The sequence below is a fragment of the Acomys russatus genome, chromosome 26 (assembly GCF_903995435.1).
Source record: "Acomys russatus chromosome 26, mAcoRus1.1, whole genome shotgun sequence".
NCBI classification, from domain to species: domain Eukaryota; kingdom Metazoa; phylum Chordata; class Mammalia; order Rodentia; family Muridae; genus Acomys; species Acomys russatus.
The window spans coordinates 5,195,920-5,216,659 of NC_067162.1; the positions used below are offsets into that span (position 1 = coordinate 5,195,920).

At 43.0% G+C, this 20,740-nt stretch overlaps 1 protein-coding gene across 1 annotated transcript in view; it reads left to right on the forward strand.

The window, feature by feature from the left end:
- Positions 1-15,972, forward strand: part of Ttc29 (tetratricopeptide repeat domain 29) — a 188,607-nt gene extending 172,635 nt beyond the window's left edge. Inside the window, exons 11-12 of the mRNA XM_051168685.1 lie at positions 15,164-15,230; positions 15,905-15,972. Coding sequence (XP_051024642.1) covers positions 15,164-15,230; positions 15,905-15,923 — 86 coding nt within the window. The 3' untranslated portion in view covers positions 15,924-15,972. The remainder of the gene's footprint in view (positions 1-15,163; positions 15,231-15,904) is intronic.
- Positions 15,973-20,740: the final 4,768 nt, after the last annotated feature.

The following is a 20,740-nucleotide window of genomic DNA, read 5'->3' on the forward strand; positions in this document are numbered from 1 at the left end:
TCCTTTCATTATGACAGAAAGCAAACACTTGTTTTAAGTTAGTTGAAAAAAAAAATGAACAATAAAACATATCATTTCTTCTCTCGTGCACTTTAGAAACTGGAACTAGGTCTTTTCTTATCTACCCGTAAGATGAGCAAATAAAATATTCAGTGGAAATACAAATTCTGCAAACGTCCTCCCATCAAGCAATGTGGCTGTGTTTGTAATCCCAGCAGTCAGGGATGGGCAGTAAGGTCACAAGGATGAGGTCAGCCTGAGCCACGTAGTGAGAATCTGTAACAACAACAAAAAAAAAAAAAAAGGGTAAAACCATACACACAGCTAAATCTCCTTCTTACCCACTTACTGGACTGCATACAGAACCGCCGCAAGCAAAAATTTAAAAGCTTTGTTTTTATCATACAACTTTGCATTCCCATCTAAACTTTCGGCACATTTATTCTGTTTCTCAACAGACATTTCGTGACCGTTTTACATGTGCTGCTCAACATCTTAATACATTTTAAGGCAAATCATGAACTACAAACTATAGTCACTTTTTAATTAAGTATATACTGTGAGTTTGGGGCCAGCCTGGTATATATAACATGTTCTAAGCCAGCCAGAGCTGCATAGGCAGACTGTGTCTCAAAAAAACAAACAAACAAACAAACAAAAACCCACAATTATCTATCGTGTTGAAAACACTGTGCAAGGTACTATAGGTAGAGAGGTCAATATACAGGTGTAAAAGTAGAAACACCTATAATCAGAAAGGTTTTATTTTTTTTTAAAGTGATTATACACCTGTGTTAAAGCCAGAAAACATCTTAAAATGACCTTTAGTGGGGCTGGAAAGATGGCTTAGTGATTAAGAGCCTGCATTGCTTTTTCCAAGTACTGAAGTTCAGTTCCTAGTACCCTTGTTGGATGGGCTTCAGCCACGTTGTAACTCCAGCTCTGGTGGTGGTGGTGGGGGGGGGAACCCAATACTGACGGCCTCTGCAAGCACCTTGCACTCACATGCACACGCCCACACAGAGATATGCACACATATACAGAATTAAAGACTATGACAAGTATCTTATTAAATGACCACTACTTATCAATTCATAAATAAAGTCACATGTTGGATGTTGGGTGTCCTGACCAATAAGTCTCTGATTTTTTTTTAAACTCTTTACCCATCCACACTGACAAAGCATCTGAATCCCAGTGGGAAAACCCAGAAGCTGTGTTCCCGAGATGAGACTGCACTGCTTTTATATGTATTCTGTGAAAGTTGATCATTGTTGTAGAAATCTGGGCCTCCTGCTGAGTTAAATGGCTTCAATACGTTGAAAAACACGTAAATTCCATTTCTTTCTTGAAGATCATGCTGGGATCTAAGGTGACAGGTTTGAGCCTCGGTTTCCCCACACGTCAGCTATGCCTCTGCATCTGCGTGGTCTGAGCTGTCCTCTGTGCCATGAGCGTGTTTGTCTCCGGTGGGTGCTCATTGGTCAGCTGTTGACTGGATGAGGGATGGAGGGGACGACCACTTGGACCATCTAGTGACCGTCTGTGGGGCAACTTAGTCAACATAAATGTCATCACAGCAGGAAATGCGCGACGCCGTCCTCAGAGCACTGAATTGTGAAAGAAGCTCTTGTCTCGTCCATCATGGCACAAGTAAAAATAAATTTTTAATGCTCAAGCCAAAACAAAAAACAAAAACAAAACAAAACACAAAAAAATCTTGTTAGTTTTTGCTACCCAGACCCCATGTCTGATGGCAGAAATGGAGTTTTGGAAGTTTTTATGTGTGGTTTTTATTTCTCCTTAACTTCACCTTCTCTGGAACAGAACGGAGGATTGCACTCCCTCACGGCGTCCTGGCCTTAAGAATGTTGTTTCATCTATATTTAAAGGCTAACCCTACACTTGTGTGTAATTGCTGCTTTGTGTAACAAGAAATCTCTGTGATATGATGCCCCATGAATTAGGAAGAATATCACAATGAAAAACAAGAGATATTTTCACAGACGCACGTACACATTGATGTCTGGTGTCGGTGGGCCTTCTAGGGATTTTTCTTTAATGCAACAAAAGTGCGCCATTTCTGCCTTCAGAAATCATTTCCTTTGGCTTCATACTGAGCATGTCAAAAAGTCATATTACATAAGGGCTTAGCGTGTACCTTAGTGCTTTACATCTGAGAGTCTCACTAAATCCTTTTTGATCATTCTGATATTGAACAGATCTAGATTGATTTCTTCAACACTTGTTTATGGTATTTATTTTGATATGTCTAGGATTCAAAGCCAAATTAACAAGTGTAATTCATTTTCTGAGTGTTAGAGAAAAGCCCCACCACACTACCCCTAGACACATTTCATCTACGGCTTAAAAATAAAAATTTAGGTGAAGATGTTGTAATAAGTGGATCGATTTATTCAATCACAGAGAATAAAAACATTAGCCCGGGGACAGCACTTTCTGCTGGCTTCAGATGCAAGTCACACTTGTGTGGCACCAAGTGATTTGCATTTTTAGAGAAATCTCCTGTCTTCAGTAGTGCTCCCATGAAAACATGAATAAATTGCCGCCTTCTCTCCTTTTCTGACTTCATGGCACTGAGTCCATCAGGAGAAGATGAAAATAAGGCAACAACTTACATGACGCCACCCGGGATTTGGTGTCTCCCAAGCTCAGTTGTCATGGCAAACTGATGGTCTTGGAAGAAGTGGCTGTTGTTGTTGTTGTTGTTGTTGTTGTTGTTGTTGTTGTTGTTGTTGTTGTTGTAAGTGCTGTAGTTACCTCTAAAACACAAGAAATTAAACAACTGACAAACAACGAGTAACTAAATAAGCTTGTTGGCTGCTTTTCCTGCAACAAGGTCAAATACATCAACCTGGCTAAACCCAACTCACCTAAGAGGCGCTTGTGGCTACCCACTTCCCTTTGGAGTCTTCATTGGAATAATAGCCGCGTGCGTGCAGGTTTGACTCCCCAACAAGCCTTTTATCAGCTTTGTGAGACTTGAGCGAATTAGTCTCACCACCGGCCTTCCTTGTTCCTTGTCTGTAAACTAACAAACCCTATAGGGGCTGAGAGGTTTAAATAAAGCGCTAGCTGCATTCCTAGAACAAGATGTGTTCTTGGCCTGGGGAAACATTTCGTTATCACTTATGTTCTCAAAGCATCCTGGGGCTCCTACATCGACTGCCGCTCCTTTTCCTGAATGCACCATTCTACCCCAGCATTAAGCAGTTGGATGTAAATTAGAGCAAGGCTAGGTAAAATAATGATTCTCCAACATGAACGAGCCAGTGGCTCTCTTAGGATTCCATACTGATTTGCTGCATCGAAAATGGGGTTTGAGCTCAGCGTGGTGGTGCATGCCTTTAATCCCAGCAGGCAGAGGCAGGTGGTTGGCTGTGAGTTGGAGGCCAGCCTGGTCTACAAAGTAAGTCCAAGCCAGCCAAGGCTACACAGAGAAACCCTGTCTCCAAAAAACCAAAAAAAGAAGAGGAAGAGGAAGAGGAAGAAAAGGAGGAGGAGGTAAAGGAAGAGAAAGATGGGGGAGGAGGAGGAAGAGAAGGAGGAAGAGGAGGAAGAAGAAGAAGAAGAAAGAAAATGAGATCTGAGAGTTTGCTCTCCCTGCCCCCCTTTTGAAAGGGCCTTATGTATGCTAGGCTAACTTTGAATTCTTGATCAACAGGATGACTTTCAACTTGTGTTTCTTTTGACTCTGCCTCCTGACTGCTGAGATTGCGGGTGTGCCCTCCATGCTTGAGTACTGTGCAGCTTCATGTATGCTAAGCAAGCACTCTCTCATCTTAGCTACATCCCCAGGTCTGAGATTCTGCAGCCAAATACCTGTTTAGAAGCCGTACTTCAGATCAATGTTTCTCAACCTGTGAATCACAACCTTTTGGGGGGGGCGGGGTCAGACAATCATTTCATGGGCGTTGCCTAAGACCATCAGTAAACACAAATATTTGCATTGGTTCATAACAGTGACAAAATTAGAGCTATGAAGTAGCAACAAAAAAATTTATGGTTGGGGGTCATCACAACATGACGAGTTGTATTAAAGGGTCTCAGCACTAGGTAGGTTGAGAAACAATGCTATAGAAAGCAGATCATATGCAATGCTTGGACATGGGTTTTCCTTATAATTTAATTTATCATGGGCTTTAAAGAGACTCATTTATTCTTATTTTAAAAAATAATAGGAATTTATAAGGGTTTGGTAGAAAAAAATTGTTTTGGTTTTCAAAGGAAAAGGCATTTCCAAGACTCGCTCTGCTGCTGAGATCCATGTTTGCTTGGCTTCTCCTATTTGGACTAGAGACTGTGTGTAAATACTAGCTTTTCTTTGACAATCTTGTTGCCTAGTGGAATATTCAGTTTTTTACAAAAACTTCAATTTTCACAACTCTGGATTTGTCATTTAAAATAACATCCATTTGATGGTTGTGTTTATGTATAAATTGTGCTAATGGTTGCAGATACACACTAATTTCCAAATGTATCAGGTCATGTAAATGTAGTGTCTTTTAATCATTCAGAACTCAAATAAGTAGCTTTAGGGGGAAAATCCCCTAAATAGGTCTTTATTTTAAAATGCCTGCTTTTAAAAATAAAATAAAGTAGCCTATTTGTGAAAGCAAAATTCTGTGGTTTATGTGTTTTCTAACTCTGTTATTTCATAATGAAACCAGGAAAAAAAAGAAAAGAAACTGTAGGTAGTAATACTGACTTTATAATGGGTGGGGCAGACTTCCCCCAATTTGGGGGGAAATTTGGAATAAAAACCAAACAATTCTTGTTCTGAATTCTTCACTCATTCTTGAACTTTTGGGAAATATAGAAAACCCATGAATTTTCAAATCAGTGCTTCCATTAGAGACAGTTCCTCGTTTTCAGATCTGAGGAATGATAATTTGCAAGTCTTTTTAACCAAAATAATCTAAATGTGTAAGCTAAATTGTAAAAACAAAAGTAATAGCATGCACACACTTGATGCTCTCAGTTAATTTGGTTTTGTGCCATCAAACTTGCATCTCTCTTTCCCTCCTTTGTTCTTTCTCGGGCCTTTGACTTTCACGTGTGCTACAAACATCATGCATTAATGTGTGTAATATATGGGTATACGTCTTGTGGATGCACATGCAAGTATTCAGGGTGTGTGTGTGTGTGTGTGTGTGTGTGTGTGTGTGTGTGTGTGTAGTTTTCTATTCCCATAAATACTTTTGAGCTTTGGTCTGATGCAGTGAAGTTACCTGGAAGCAGTTTGGTCTTAAACGTCTTACTTTTTACGAACTGTTATATAGGGTCAGAGTGAGGTCTAGTGCTGGGGTAAGTGTTATCCACAACGAGGAAAGACCCAACATCCTGTGAAACCTGAAGTTTCCTGATAACAGCTGTTGATAGTAAAGAGCAGTCCCAGCTCTCCGTGGGCACCACGTACTTTACTCTGGGTCCGCATGGTGTTTTCTTCCTCCGGCCTCGCCTTGAAGGCTCTGATCTGTACTTAGGTAAATACTTGAGGCTTAAGTTACCCCTACAGACCTTCAGCCTTCTCCTCTCCAGCTCTTTCCTCTCTGCTACCCTTGTCTCAGTCTGTTTGGAGTGCTATGTTACAGATTGCCTTAATCCATTGCTGTATGCTATTATATGATAAAATGATATAATATACTATAAATTTATTGCTGCGGTTTGGAAGTTAGGACGTCTGAGGTCAGAGTGCTAGCATAAGGAGTTTCTGTGGAGCATCCTGCACTGGTTCGCAAGTGGACTTGGTGTAACTTGCTATCTGCCTCCCCTCTTTAGTTACCCGTGCACTAATCTGTCCTTGAGGGGTCTCCTCCCAGGATCTAACTACCTCTCAATGATCCCACCCACTAAGCCCTTCACCTTGAAGAGGCTTCGCCTTGGATATCTGCGGACACGCAGACTTTCAAACCACTGTACCTCTGGTTACACCTCCCCGTGGGCTTGGCATCTGCAGCCCCTCGGGACCACGTTTCCCTGTAGTTCAGGAGCTGAGCCATACTCCCAGATTTTCCTTCTCTCCACCTGAAGCCTAACATCCTACCCAAAGAAGGAATCCAAGACACCTGGGGGCTCTGCCTGTGTTCAGGAGCAGGGATTCAGGGGAGAGGGTAATCTGATTTCTGTTAGCCCAGCTGCCCCACTTCTGCTCAATTCTGCGTCTTCTACCTTGTCTCTGGTAATCCTTTCTCTAAATCTTTGTCTCTTAATCTCCTCTCTTATCTGTCAGCCCGAGGGGTGATAATGGGATGGCATCTTTCTTTCTTTGGTTTATACCTAAGGCCCTTGACAACCCTTGGTAGATCCTAAAACCTTGCCTTTATCTCTTAATAACACTTAATTAACCAGTCGTGAGAATCCCCGTCTAACACGGCATCTCCTTCTTTCTGACTGACCGCCAGTTCTGTACCACAAAAGTCAAGTTAGAGGCTAAAAAGAAGCAAGAAGAATTATTTGGAACGTGCAAGCGCCGAGACATTCTGTTGGTAGGAGAGCAATGCTAAGGGGGCAAATTAGCACCTGGCTGTGTTCCAGCAGCACAGCCTGCATCCCAGACCAGCGCTTCACACACCATCAGTTACAAGGGAGACCGTGCCAGAGAGCACCTGCAAAATGCCGAGCCATTTCGGAGATCATAATTCAAGCCGTACTTGTTTATGCAATGGTTACTCAGCCTTCTTTGTTCCTAGGAGGCAGCTTTTATAATGTGATCCCAACGAAAAGTGCATATATGTTATTTTAAATAATAAAATCCTACTTCTTTTTTTAATTGTTTATTAATTTATTCTTGTTACATCTCAATGGTTAGCCCATCCCTTGTATCCTCCAATTCTTCCCTCCCTCCGATTTTCCCCTTATTCCCCTCCCCTATGACTGTTCCTGAGGGGGATTACCTCCCCCTGTACATGCTCATAGGGTATCAAGTCTCTTCTTGGTAGCCTGCTGTCCTTCCTCTGAGTGCCACCAGGTCTCCCCCTCCAGGGGACATGGTCAAATATGAGGCACCAGAGTACGTGTGAAAGTCATACCCCACTCTCCACTCAACTGTGGAGAATGTTCTGCCCATTGACTAGATCTGGGAAGGGGTTTAAAGTTTACCGCCTGTATTGTCCTTGGCTGGTGCCTTAGTTTGAGCGGGACCCCTGGGCCCAAATCTGCCTATCATAATGTTCTACTTGTAGGTTTCTAGGACCCTCTGGATCCTTCTACTTTGCTATTCTCCCATTCTTCTCTCATCTAGAGTCCCAATAGGATGTCCTCCCCTCTGTCTCAGTTTCCTGGTAAGTGAAGGCTTTCGTGGGACATGCCCCTTGGGCTAGTATGCAGATATAAGTGAGTATATACCATTTGATTCTTTCTGCTTCTGGGTTAACTCACTCATTATGATCATTTCTAGCTCAATCCATTTGTCCACAAATTTCGGGAAATCCTTGTTTTTAATAGCTGAGTAGTATTCCATAGTGTATATGTATCACAGTTTCTTTATCCATTCTTCTACTGAGGGACACTTAGGCTGTTTCCATGTTCTGGCTATTATGAATAAGGCTGCTATGAACATGGTTGAGCAAATTTTCTTGTTGTGTGCTGGAGCATCTTCTGGGTATATTCCAAGGAGTGGAATAGCTGGGTCTTGAGGAAGCCCTATTCCCATTTTTCTGAGATAGCACCAGATAGATTTCCAAAGTGGCTGTACTAGTTTGCATTCCCACCAGCAATGAAGGAGTGTTCCTCTCTCCCCACATCCTCACCAGCATGTGGTGTCGCTTGAATTTTTTATCTTAGCCATTCTGATGGATTTAAGATGGAATCTCAGAGCTGTTTTGATTTGCATTTCCCTGATGTCTAAGGAGGTTGAGCATTTCTTTAAGTGTTTCTCAGCCATTTGATATTCCTCTGTTGAGAATTCTCTGTTTAGTTCCAAGCCCCATTTCTCAATTGGGTTATTTGGTTTGGTGGTGTTTAATTTCTTGAGTTCTTTATATATTTTGGATATTAGACCTTTGTCAGATGTAGGGTTGGTGAAGATCTTTTCCCAGTCTGTAGGCTGTCGCTTTGTTCTCTTGACAGTGTCTTCTTCCTTACAGAAGCTTCTCAGCCTCATGAGGTCCCTTTTACTAATTGTTGACATTAAGGCCTGGGCTGTTGTGTTCTGTTCAGGAAGTTGTCTCCTGTGCCAATATGTTCCAGGCTCTTCCCCACTTTTTCTTCTAAGTGACTTAGTGTCTCTGGAAAAACCTACTTCTTAATATAGTTTCTAAAGATACACTTTTGTTTCATTACTTACAAGTGGCTAATTCACAGTAAAATAGTCTAAAATTCAAACTTATCAAAACATGCCTTATACTGATAATAGGATTCTAATTTAATAAAGTATATATTTGATTCACAAAAAAATATTTAACTATAGTGATTAAATAACTGAAGATGTACATCTATTAAATAAGGAATAAACAAATAAAAATTTACACATTTATCAGAAGTTATTCTCTGGTTACCAAATATGAGTGATAATTTTTAGTTTATACATATAGTTCTCAAAATACAAAGCAAGTCTGCTGCAAAACCATGCTAGAGCCAGGGCATCATAGGTGTGTTCTTGCCTTTGGTGGACTAACTTACTTTCATTGTGCTAACTTTGTGTGATTTAATTGCATGCTGGGAAAGAAAAGGGCCCCTTTTCTGAGAAATCCGTTTCTAAGACTCCACTGTCAGTGAAGGGAGGAGGTGGGTGCCATTTCTCCTGAAGTTAAATCTATGGCTTCAAATAAAATGTGCCCAAAGACAAAATCAAAACAATCTTATCTGTAGAACTGAACACTACTCCCTAAGACATGGGCATTTCTATGCAGGCTTCTGTCCTTAACCAGCTACATAACACACAATTTAAGTTGCTTTTTTATTAATATATTTTATTAGTTTATTCATATTACATCTCAATGGTTATCCCATGCCTCGTATCCTCCCATTCTTCCCTCCTTCCCATTTTCCCTTTACTCCCCTCCCCTGACTGTGCCTGAGGGGGACTTCCTCCCCCTGTATATGCTCATAGGGTATCAAGTCTCTTCTTGGTAGCCTGCTATCCTTCCTCTGAGTGCCACCAGGCCTCCCAACTAAGTTGCTTTTAAAAATGAAACCTTTTGACGAAGCGTTTTCATAAGGTCAACAGAAAGCATGGTCTTTTGGCATCAGGTGAGCAGCTGTTTGACAGTGGCAGGGCCAGCCCAGCTAATGGAGTGTAGCCTGCAGGGTCCAGCTAAATATGACAGATGAACGTAATCAAGTCCTGCAGTGACTATTCACAAGTACGCCCTTTGGCCGCGTGTATTTCAACCACGCAAAGCCCGAATGAAGACATTCTCTGCAGACCACGCTGACGCGATACAGCCTTCACATCCTGCTCGCTGCATTTGCCCCTTATGGTGGGTTTTTAATTTGAGGTAATGACTGCTGTGTATTCATGTGAGCATATAACAATACTTCTGATTTGTTGTGGAAAGGTTGAATCCACTACCAGGGGTCTGGTCTATAAACCCTGACCCAACCTTTGCAAAAGAGTTATGATTTACTCTTTTCTAGAATACGGCAGCTAAAAAATACTTTGCATGACGTAGTTTTTAAAATTCATTCACTTATCTAGTCACCAAACTGCGAGGTAGTGTCTGCTCCATGCAAGCTTATCCTCAGATCAGATCTCCAAGATTTCAGTCATACCAACACTGCGCCCCCATGAGGACTATAGACCTCTGCTTCCAGACAAGGGGACGGAACAGTAAAATGACTACAACTCAACATAGTCTGGCTTGCTCTGTCAAGAAATACACCAAAAGGTGGTACAAGTCACATCATCCCACTGCCCACTTGAGAAAAGTGCTCATTTCTACAGTAACGGAGGGGATGGGAACAAATATCACAGCTGAGCCTTTATTGTTTTCCATGAGCCTCTGGCTGACTGTTGGTTCAGCCTTCCATCTTTGAAGCCCTGCAGACCAAACATCTCAAATCACTCCCTAAGTCAGACCCCATAGCCCAGCCTAGTCTGCATAGGCCTGCCTAGGGCTGAAAACAAGGGCTTCGGCAATGGCGGAGCCATCCGTACTGTGGTACTCACCTCGCTTCAAATGAACAGATGATCAGAACACTTGAAGTAAATGGAAGTGTTTCCACACGTGAATTAGCCATTGCCAAGACAGCATGGAATGGCTTTGTGTTCCACTAGTAGATGTAGCCATGTGGAGGAGACACCTTCAGGGACTGTACCCCAGAGTACACATCATCTTCCTTCAGCATTGGGGAGGGAATGCCAAATGGCTGACACCAAACTTGACAACTCCAAGAAAGACTTCTGCAACCCAGGACACCATCTCATTTGCCACACTGAAAAGGCTGCCAAACTGAAGACTCTAAAGGGAAGGACATGAGCTGGAGACACACAGCCCGGTTAGTACAGTCTTGCCTAGAATGCACAGAGCCCTGGGGTCACTCCCCGGCACCACGTGAACCCATATGTTGTGGTGGTACACTCCCATAAACTCAGCATCTGGGAGGTTGAAGCAGGAAGTTCAGAAATGTAAGGGCATCCTTGGCTACATAGCAAGGTTTAGAGCAGTCCTAGGTTCGGACTGAAAGTGAGTGCTTCGGCAGCCATGGAGGCAAGAGAGTCCCCAGTCCTGTGGAGCTCATCATGCTTAAAACCTTATCTCAAAAAAAAAAAATAAACTTAGCATGAAGTGGCCCGAGGATCCTACGATGTTTCCATATATTGAGGAGAAAGAAAAACATTCAACTGAAAAGCCAAAGAAGGCTCGTATCTAAAAGAAGGCACCTAGGAGTAGTGGCACACACCTTTAATCCCAGGCCATGTAAGCAGCTCTCTGAGTTCAAGGGCCAGCAAGGAGTCCACAGTGACATACTGTCTCAAAGAGAACAGCAGGGCATATTAGTTATGAGGAAGGCTATACCCTTATTATAGAGAGCCTAAAAGCACAGTAGCTTAAGAATGCCACCGTTCATCTCGCCCTTAGTCCTGCAGTGAACACTCTACAAGAGCATTCTTAGCCGGGCGTGGTGGCACACACCATTAACCCCAGCACTCAGGAAGCAGAGGCAGGCGGATAGTTGTGAGTTCGAGGCCAGCCTGGTCTACAAAGTTAGTCCAGGACAGCCAAGGCTACACAGAGAAATCCTGTCTCGAGAAAAAAAAAAAAAAAAAAAGAGCATTCTTTACATATGACTAAGCCACATGGGCACTTGGAGATGGTGATTTCCTGTCTTACTGCTGTATGTGTCCCATCCACCATCAGGCAGGGTTTCTCCTATTGAAAGGAACATCTGTAGGAGAAGAGGTAGGGCTTGCCTGTCTCATGCATCACTGGATGCTGAGGAAAACACATCACACCCTCTACTTGCTGAATTCCACTAGTCCTTCCTTCTATCAGTTATAACAAAAGAAACCTCTTCAGACATCTCCAAATGTCCTACAGGTGGGACAAAGTCACCCCCTCCTCCAGCTGAGAATTATTGCATCAAAGTCTTGCAGATCTTTGCAGGATTGAATCTGAACAATAGAGTAACTATCCAGACTGAGGAAAAGGTGGCACACCTTTACTTCCAGCACTTGAGAGGCAGGGGCAGGTGGATCTCTACGAGTTCAAGGCAAGTTCTGGGACAGCCAAGGTGATATCATTTAAAACAAAACAAACAAACAAACAAACAAAAACAGACTGAGGAAAAGGAGAAATAAGTGCCCAATGTCTAACACTAGACCCATGTGCAATACATGCAATTCTGCCTATGTCTGTTCCTGGAAACCTAAAGGCTTAAACTCTGTTAAATATTTACACACATAGAAAAGGTCTACTAGAAAGCAAAGCATTGTGGTCTGAGTGTGACTTGTGCCCCTTAGGCTCAAGTTTGCACACTTGCTCACACTGGTTTGTAGTGCTGTTCAGTAAGGTTATTGAACCATTAGGAGAAGGAGGCACTTTGCTGGGGGAAGCCCGTCGCTAAGAGGGAGGGGCCTTAAGGTGTTATAGCCCCATCCCACTTCCTGTCTACTCCACTTTTTGACGACAAATCACCTCCCCTCCCTGCCTTCACCCACTATGGTAAATTGTTTCCTTTCTTAAGATTGTCAGCCAAGCCAGGTGTGGTGGCGCACATCTTTAATCCTAGCACTCTGGCGGCAGAGGCACTCTGTGAGTTTGATGCCAGCCTGGACTACAAAGCAAGTCCAGGACAGCCAAGGCTAGACCGAGAAACCCTGTCTCGGAAAAAAACAAAAAAAACAAAAAAAACAGAAAAAAGGAAGAAAAAAAAGATTGTCAGCCAAAATAAAGCCAAAAGGAGCTGCTAATAGGGTATTGGATCTTATACAAAAAGTAACCTGCTAAGTGAGACGCAGAAGGGATGATGGGAGCCACGCTTTGTGAGGTAAGAAATGAAGAGATGTAAGGAAAGAAGCAAAGGAGGATTGGGACTCTAGATGAGAGAAGCATGGGAGAATAGCAAAGTAGAAGGATCCAGAGGGTCCTAGAAACCTACAAGTAGAACATTATGATAGGCAGATTTGGGCCCAGGGGTCCCCTCAAACTATGGCACCAGCCAAGGACAATACAGGCGGTAAACTTTAAACCCCTTCCCAGATCTAGCCAATGGACAGAACATTCTCCACAGTTGAGTGGAGAGTGGGGTCTGACTTTCATACATACTCTGGTGCCTCATATTTGACCATGTCCCCTGGAGGGGGAGACCTGGTGGCACTCAGAGGAAGGATAGGAGGTTACTAAGAAGAGACTTGATACCCTATGAGCATATAAAGGGGGAGGAGGCCTCCCTCAGTCACAGTCATAGGGGAGGGGAATAAGGGGGAAAATGGGAGGGAGGGAAGAATGGGAGGATACAAGGGATAGGCTAACCATTGAGATGTAACAAAAATAAATTAATAAAAAAAAAAAGGAAAATAAAAAGGAGGAAAGGAGGTAGCCTAAGAAGGAAGTGCAAGCAGCTCCTCTGTAGCAACAGGAGGGAAACAGGGCACAGGATGCACGCAGATCTGGGGGTCACTCTTACATCAAAACCTGTGGGTGTCGCCTCCTCGTGTTATCCATTTCCAGTGTAAAACAAGAAAATGGATCACTGGATGAGGATGAGTATTCAGCTGGAGGGCTGAGAAAATACAACAGTCAGAGAGCCATCATAGAGAGACAAAGACTGAGCAAACTAGGAGTGCTTAATAGGAAGGTCTGAAAGCAACAGCAGCCCTTCAACTGTTTGTGCCCACAAACTTAGCATGAGCTTTCTCCGCCTGGCTGCACATTTTCTCCAGCTACATGGAACTATAGAGTAATGGAGTGGAACAGACAGGAAGTTGATTTGACTAGGGATGAAGATTTGTCAAGGGTGATGTGACACAGCAGGAAAAGGGGGCAAAGTTCAAGGGAGTGGCCTTAAAGCTTAAACTGTAGGAAGAAAGGAGAGAAGGTAGATAGAAAACGCCAAGAAACAATGACAAAGGCCAAGGTGGCCCTCGAGGAGCCAGGGGGATTGCTAGAGTTATGGGTGTCAGAGAAAGAAGATCCAGTAAAATAATGATGGCGTCTCAGGCATCAATAGAAGAAATTGAAACTATGAAGCGCTTGTGTTGACTGGTAATGGTCAATTCCACATATGACCAAGGAAAATGATGGCTGAGGGGAATAAAGGTTGAGAGCTGAGAAATGGGAGCTTGAGAAATCCCCACCCAGAAGTGAAATAAATAATCCACTAGTGCTTTGAGAACAAGTACCAAGCTTTGTGTTTCCCATATTCAAAGCACAGACTACAGGAAGTGAGGACCACCTGAGAACCATCACAGGCAAGGGTAGAGCATCGTTTTAGGTTGGTCCCAGTGGATTCAAGTCAAAGGCAAACAAGAAAATATGGAAGTTAGGTAGACAGACTGAAACCCAGGCAGACCTGCCCCCTTAAGCTGGCATTGCTCTCTAAATTAACTGTTCTTGGGTATCATTGTAACAAGTCATCTTACCAGCAGCTGTTGCCCATCCGGTGTCACTTTATTATATCTCAGAATTGTATAAGTTAAATTTTCAGGCAGAGCTTAGATAGACACCACATTGGTGCCGCAAGTCATATTCAGATGGCAAATGAGGTAACTTAAAGGATCAAAGACAGGCTTGCTCAGCTACTGGAACCTTGGGGTCAGCAGGGAGACTCTCTGCTGGAGAACTCATCCAAGGCACCCAACAAAACAGTCTCAGGGTGGAATAACATCTCATACTTTGAATGGGCCTTCTCTGAAAAGCATTCTGAGACAGGCGGATGGAAGCTGCAAAGCCTCTTCTGAGCTAGCCTTGGAAGTGGCACATGGCCACTGCTACTGTAACTGTTAATTTTTACAAGCATGTAATTTCAAGGGAAGAGGAAAGAGATTGGGTTTTGTTTTGGTTTTTGGAGGGGGGTTGGTTGGTTTTTGTTTGTTTGTTTTTGGTGTTTTTTGTTTGTTTGGTTTTGGTTTTGGTTTTTTGGTGGGGGATTGATAAGGCCATGCTGTAAGACTGTGAAATGGGAGATGTGGCTGTGGCCATCTTTGAGCCATCCAACCTGCGCTAGTGATACGTGCACCCTTATGATTTAAGTGTTCAAGATTGCAGTCTCCGAAAAGACAAGTCCAGTGATGGACCAGACTGAGTACATCTTAAGATTAGGGACCATCTTGTTACAAGGTCAAAACAAGTTCATTCACGTTTTCTGTAAAACTTGCTTGCCAGGTCTTGACCCGTTTTCTGGAATTTGGCATGTTCTACAAATCCTATACCCTTACTTCCACTTTGTTAAAATAATGTTCTTCCAAATAATTTTGAGATGTTCTGTCCAGTCCCTACCTAACCAAAAACTGTTAGAAACCTCCTAGCCTTTGTAGTTTTGTGCCTATAAAAAGCCCATCTCTCCTGTGTTCAGACCTGTCATCTCAAGCCCTGCTTTAGGGGGAGAGCCCTGTGTGAAAGAAAATAAAGCTTGCTTAGTTCAATCAAAATATTTGGGTCAGTAGTCTTTACTCTTCTTGAGTGGGATTGAGGCCAGCTCACAGTAAATATAAAGTATTCTGGATAGAGCTTTGAATTTGTTTTCTTTTTTTCTTTAGGAGAGTCTAGAAGAGCCACAGAAGATGACATATATCAGTACCCGGATATGCTGGAAGAAACGAGAGGGTATAATAAAATAAAAACATCCTGCTAAGTGACAGCTTTGGGTGGGACACTAATGCATAAATTTTAGTTTATTGTGTGAGTATTTTGTCTCCATGTATGTGCATCAAATGATGCCTGATGCTCTAAGAGGCCAGGAAAAGGTGTTGGATGCCCTAGAACCGGAATAACATGCCGTGTAAGGACCATGTGGGTGCTGGGAACCAAATACAGGCCCTCTATGAGAGCAGCCAATGTTGCCAACTGCTGAGCTACCTATCCAGGCCCTAAACACAGTCTATGCCTCGCAGCAATAACATTTCACCTGGTACTTGCTAAACGAAAGCGCTCCTCCTAAACCACCACAGACTTGCTTTGAAACATACTTTTTTGGTTTTTCGAGACAAGGTTTCTCTGTGTAGCCTTGGCTGTCCTGGACTCACTTTGTAGACCAGGCTGGCCTCGAACACACAATGATCCGCCTGCCTCTGCCTTCCGAGTGCTGGTATTAAAGGCGTGCGCCCCCACGCCCGGCTTGAAACATATACTTTAAGTAATTTTCATCTTCAAGGAATGCTTTTTAAATCTCTTTCAAAGCAGTGGGTTTTTGTTTTGTTTTGTTTTGTTGGTTTCTGCTTTGTTTTGTGTTTTTACTTTCTAGCACAATGCAAAAGTTAATCTTATCATTTTTTTTTCAGATCTCCAGATAATCAATAAAATGAAACTAAAGTGGCTTCATTGTCAAAGCAAGAAGAAACATAGCGCACAGCCCTAGACTTCGTTAGATCGGAGCATGTAGTAAGCAATATAGAGTTAGAAAAAGATTATGGTTGTTTTTATTGAATTTGGGGCTGCAGTGACTATGGCAAGTTTATGAAGATGAAGAACAACTCAAATGGTTAGAAAGACCAACAATCATTCACAAAATAAAGTCTAAAATGTCTCCTCCTACCCACTACTCCACAAGAAGTTATGACATCCAAGGGTTTTAATTTTAATTGCCTCTGACTGCAAAATATCTGCAAGTTAAAGAAACCCTTTTTATTTTTTATCTCTTTTCTGAGTAAATACATGATAATCTTTGCTAAGTTCCAGGGAAGCCTCCCAGTATGCACAAAGGGCCAGGAGACGTCCACGTGCTTAGTGCCGCTCACTTGGCTCTGCGCGCAGACTTACACACGTGGCGTGTTTACCAGGACACAGCCTAAGGTACCCGTGTACACTGGAGACAGGTGGGAAAATCCTTCAGTCTCAGGAAGCTCTGCTGGTGTGCTTGCAACTGAAAGGATGTAGCTGAGACATAGCTGAAACGGTTACCTGTAAAACGTCTGCAACCTGCCGGCTGAATCCATAAAGGTAGTACATTACCAAGAATATACTTGAGTTCTGTTCCTTCCCTGCTACGCAGTTGCTGAGCAGAGGCTAATCCTAGAACGATGTAGTGTTCAGAGAGCGGGCAGCTGTACAGAGGTGCTGCTATCCGCCCAAGAAGTGGATGGATCCGATTCGGCAACGATGCGACAAAGATGATGCAGTGCTCACACTGAGAAGCTTGGATGAGGGGAGAGGGTTCTTACAGGTTTTGAGCCAGTTTCCACCACACGCCAGTCTCTGGGTTTTGTTGTGGTTCCCACCCTAAAGTTAGAATTAAGCCTGTCCTCCTCCCCCCTCCCCCCGCCCCCGTGTCTGCCTTCAGGCAGATGGGAATTACAGCGTCCTAAGATGGGGCCTCAAGGGGAGAAGAAGTGTTGAGGATGTAGCTAACCCTCACTGACGTAGAGCTTCCTGAGACATCGGGTCTTCTGTTTCCAAAACTATCCTATCTGCTCCTACTAAAACGGGCTGCTGGCCCGGAACTGGCAGGCAAACTGGTGAACTAGGGGGGAAACCTTGGTTTATATTGAAATTTCTAACACTAAAGAAGGCACTCTGGAGTGATGGTGGGCTGAGCTAGTGGCTCGCTCCTTTAATCCCAGCACTCGGGGGGGGGGGAGGGGGGAGCAGGAGAATCGCTGTGAGCTCGAGATCCATGTAGACTGAGCAATGTAGAGCGTTTCGGCTCGGGTTGCATAGTAAGACTTTGTCTAAAGGTGGGGAAGTGGCAGAATTAGTAATGGATGCACTGAGACCTGGTTATCTGTGCAAAACTATAAGATGACTGCTGAACAGAAAAGAGCACCCTTCTAGTCACAGATTGAGAAACATCTTTTTATTATTTTTCATTTATTCTCTCATATATTGCATCCCAACTGAAGCCCCCCCTCCCCGCCCCGCTCCTCTCCTCCCAGTCTGTCCCCCACCCCATCCACTCCTCCAACTCCTTTTCCCTTCAGAAAAAGCAGACCTTAAGGGATAGGCATATGTCCACATGCAGTAAGACTAGACAGCTGGGTGTGGTGGCGCACACCTTTAATCCCAGCACTCGGGAGGCAGAGGCAGGCGGATCGCTGTGAGTTCGAGGCCAGCCTGGACTACAAAGCGAGTCTAGGACAGCCAAGACTACACAGAGAAACCTTGTCTCGAAAAACCAAAAAAAAAAAAAAAAAAAAAGACTAGACATCTCCCTCCTGCATTAAGGCTGGATGAGGCAGCCCAAGAGGAAGAAAGGGTCCCAAAAGCAGGCAAAAGGTTCAGAGACAGCCCCTGCTCCCACTGTTAGGAGTCCCACAGGAAGACCAAGCTACACAAGTGTAACATGTGTAGAAGGCCAAGGTCAGACCCGTGCAGGCTCCCTCATTATTGGTTCGGTCTCTGTGAGCCCCTGGGAGCCCAGGTGAAAGAAATCTTTCTAAAAAAATTAAAAATAAAATAAATAAAAACGCCATGGCTATGCATGGGATTAAAGACTACTACAAAAGTGACTACATTAGCAAGGTTTGTTAAGTAGAACATCTGGCATGGCCATACACACCTGTTATCCCAGCACTCAGGGAGCAGAGACAAGGACACGGCTGCAAGTTCAAGGTCAGTCTGCTCTCCACCGGCCAGCCTGGACTCCACAGTGTAAGACTCCGTTTTGAAAGATAAAAATAACATAAATAATTCTAATAAAACCAACAAAAGAGTGGGAGGTAAGGTTACAACACCAAAGACATAATATGTATAAACACACAAATACTTTACAACTATTGTAATTTAATAAAGAGAAAGAACAAATGATAAACAAAAAATACAACCTAATAGAAATAGAACTGATTCAAAGAAGAGGGAAAATAAAAAGGCTACAGCACTCAGGAAACAGTAGCCAAGCTGGCCATCTGTCTGCGGCTGGTAAGATGGGATAGAGTCATCAAGGAAGGCTGTATGGCAGGTCCCCAACGGGTCATTTATATGATTGTCATGGGATCCAAAATTCTACATCTATACATTCAAAAGAATTAAAAACAAAAGCGAGAGAGGTCTACAAAGTGAGTCCAGGACAGCCAAGACTACCTAGAGAAACCCTGTCTTGAAATATATATATGTGTGTGTGTGTGTGTGTGTGTGTGTGTGTGTGCGTGCGCGCACGCATGCGCATATCCAATAAGAAGAAGAAATAAAAATCTGCAATCTAACAAAAGGAAAACTTTAAGTAGGCATTTAATCACAGACAATCCTCCTCACTACAGATCTGCCAGAATGGCTAAAATTAAACAGTTAGCAATACCAAGGATGCACTCGCAACAAACCAGACTAGTGAGAAAGCACTGGCTCTGAAAGCAGAATGGCACAGCCTTGTTTGGGAGTTCTTCAGTGCCTCCTTACAACCCAAGCACATGTCTGTGACCCAGCAAGCCCCACTCGAGATATTTCCACAGAAGGCTTGAAAATACACATCTACAACCAAGGCCCGTGTGTGAATATTTGTAATGTTTTATTCATAATAACTAAAAGCTGGAACTAACTCACAACGGTGAATGGGTAACCAAATTGGTGCACATTCATAAAAGGGAATAAAACTACAATAAAATGAAAGAACCCACTAATGAATGAAAGGACAAAATGGACCTCAAATGCTCCATGCTAGGTAAAAGAAGGCAGTCACATTTTTATTCCTAAAGCCTTCTGGGAACATAAATCAGTGAGACTGAGGGCTACCAGAGGGATGGAGGGTGGAGGATGGGATTGGCTGGTGGTTGTCAAAGCTGGACCTTTGTCAAGTCTAATTGTACACACAGGGAGGGGGTGTCTTTTACTCTGCAAATTATAACTGAATACAGCTGACTGTAAAATAAAAAATTAGTGTGCGACTGCAGGGTAGGCTCAGCTTAGTCACGTTGATACCAAGTATAGTTTTGTGTTTGTGATTACTTATAAATGTTTACATGTATTAAGAAAAAAAGATCGTTAGGGTCAGCAAGATGGCCCAGTTCCATTGAAGAAGCATCTGCTGTGCCAATTGGAAGATATGAGTTTGATTCCTGGATCCCACGATGGGGAGGAGAGAGCCAATGGCCAAATGTTGTCCTCGGGCCTCCACACATGTACTGTGGCATGTGCACACCTGCACTCATACCTGCAGGTATATGCACACACAGTGATGATGGTGATGATGGCGATGGCGTCAGTGATGATGACGATGATGATGATAAATAACAGCTTTCAAATACTTCTTGATTTTTGTTGTTGTTGTTGTTCTTCTTCTTGATTTTAAGATAGGATCTTGCCATGTACTATGGCTGCCTGGGATGTGTTATGTGGACGAGGATGACTTCAGAGTCACAGAGATTCTCCTGTTTCTGCCTCCCCAGTACTGAGATTAAAAGCGTGCACCACCATGCTTATTGTAAAAAGAGATTTTATTTAATGGCCCAAATCCAACTATGAACCTTGCTTGTCTCTAAAAACATATTGTATGATATATTTATGTTGCTTATTTTTTTTTGGCACGCATGCCAATATGTGTGTATATTTTTAAATAATGCATACAAAAATAATAAAGAAAAAGGATTCACCTACCTTTTATAAGGCTTTTTAATAACAATTTAATAACAAATAACAAAAGGATCCCTGAGGCCAGCAGGTCTGGGCTAATTGGTGAGCCCCAGGCCAACGAGAGACCCTGCCTCAAAAAACGTGGATGACACTGATCAGAAGGACACCCAATATCATCACAGGCTAAGGTTAATCATTTAGTATAATAGGCTTTTGGGAAACACTTAAAATCCAAGTCATCACAGGACATATCACAAACTGGACAAGGATGAGGTTGGTTTCGGAGATGAAGTGCTTGCCAAATGTGATCAGTCCCCCAGCTCTTGATAAAAGAAAAAGAAAAATTCCTTGGATCTGGAGCTGTGGCTCAGTGGTAGAGTGGCATTGTATGTGCTCAGCCTGAGTTCAAACCACAACTCTGAAACTAAGATTTTTCTTAAAAAGAAAAGAAAGAAAAAAGTGTCTACATGTCAAGATACGCCATAGTAAAGCCAGAACTGATATATATTATAACGGAGACTTACTAGATTAGCATGAATAACACGGGTTGGGTGATAGAACAATGGCTATCTGCGTGCTGGTGAGCCTGAGAACCCAGTAGCCACTTAGTCCACTTGGTT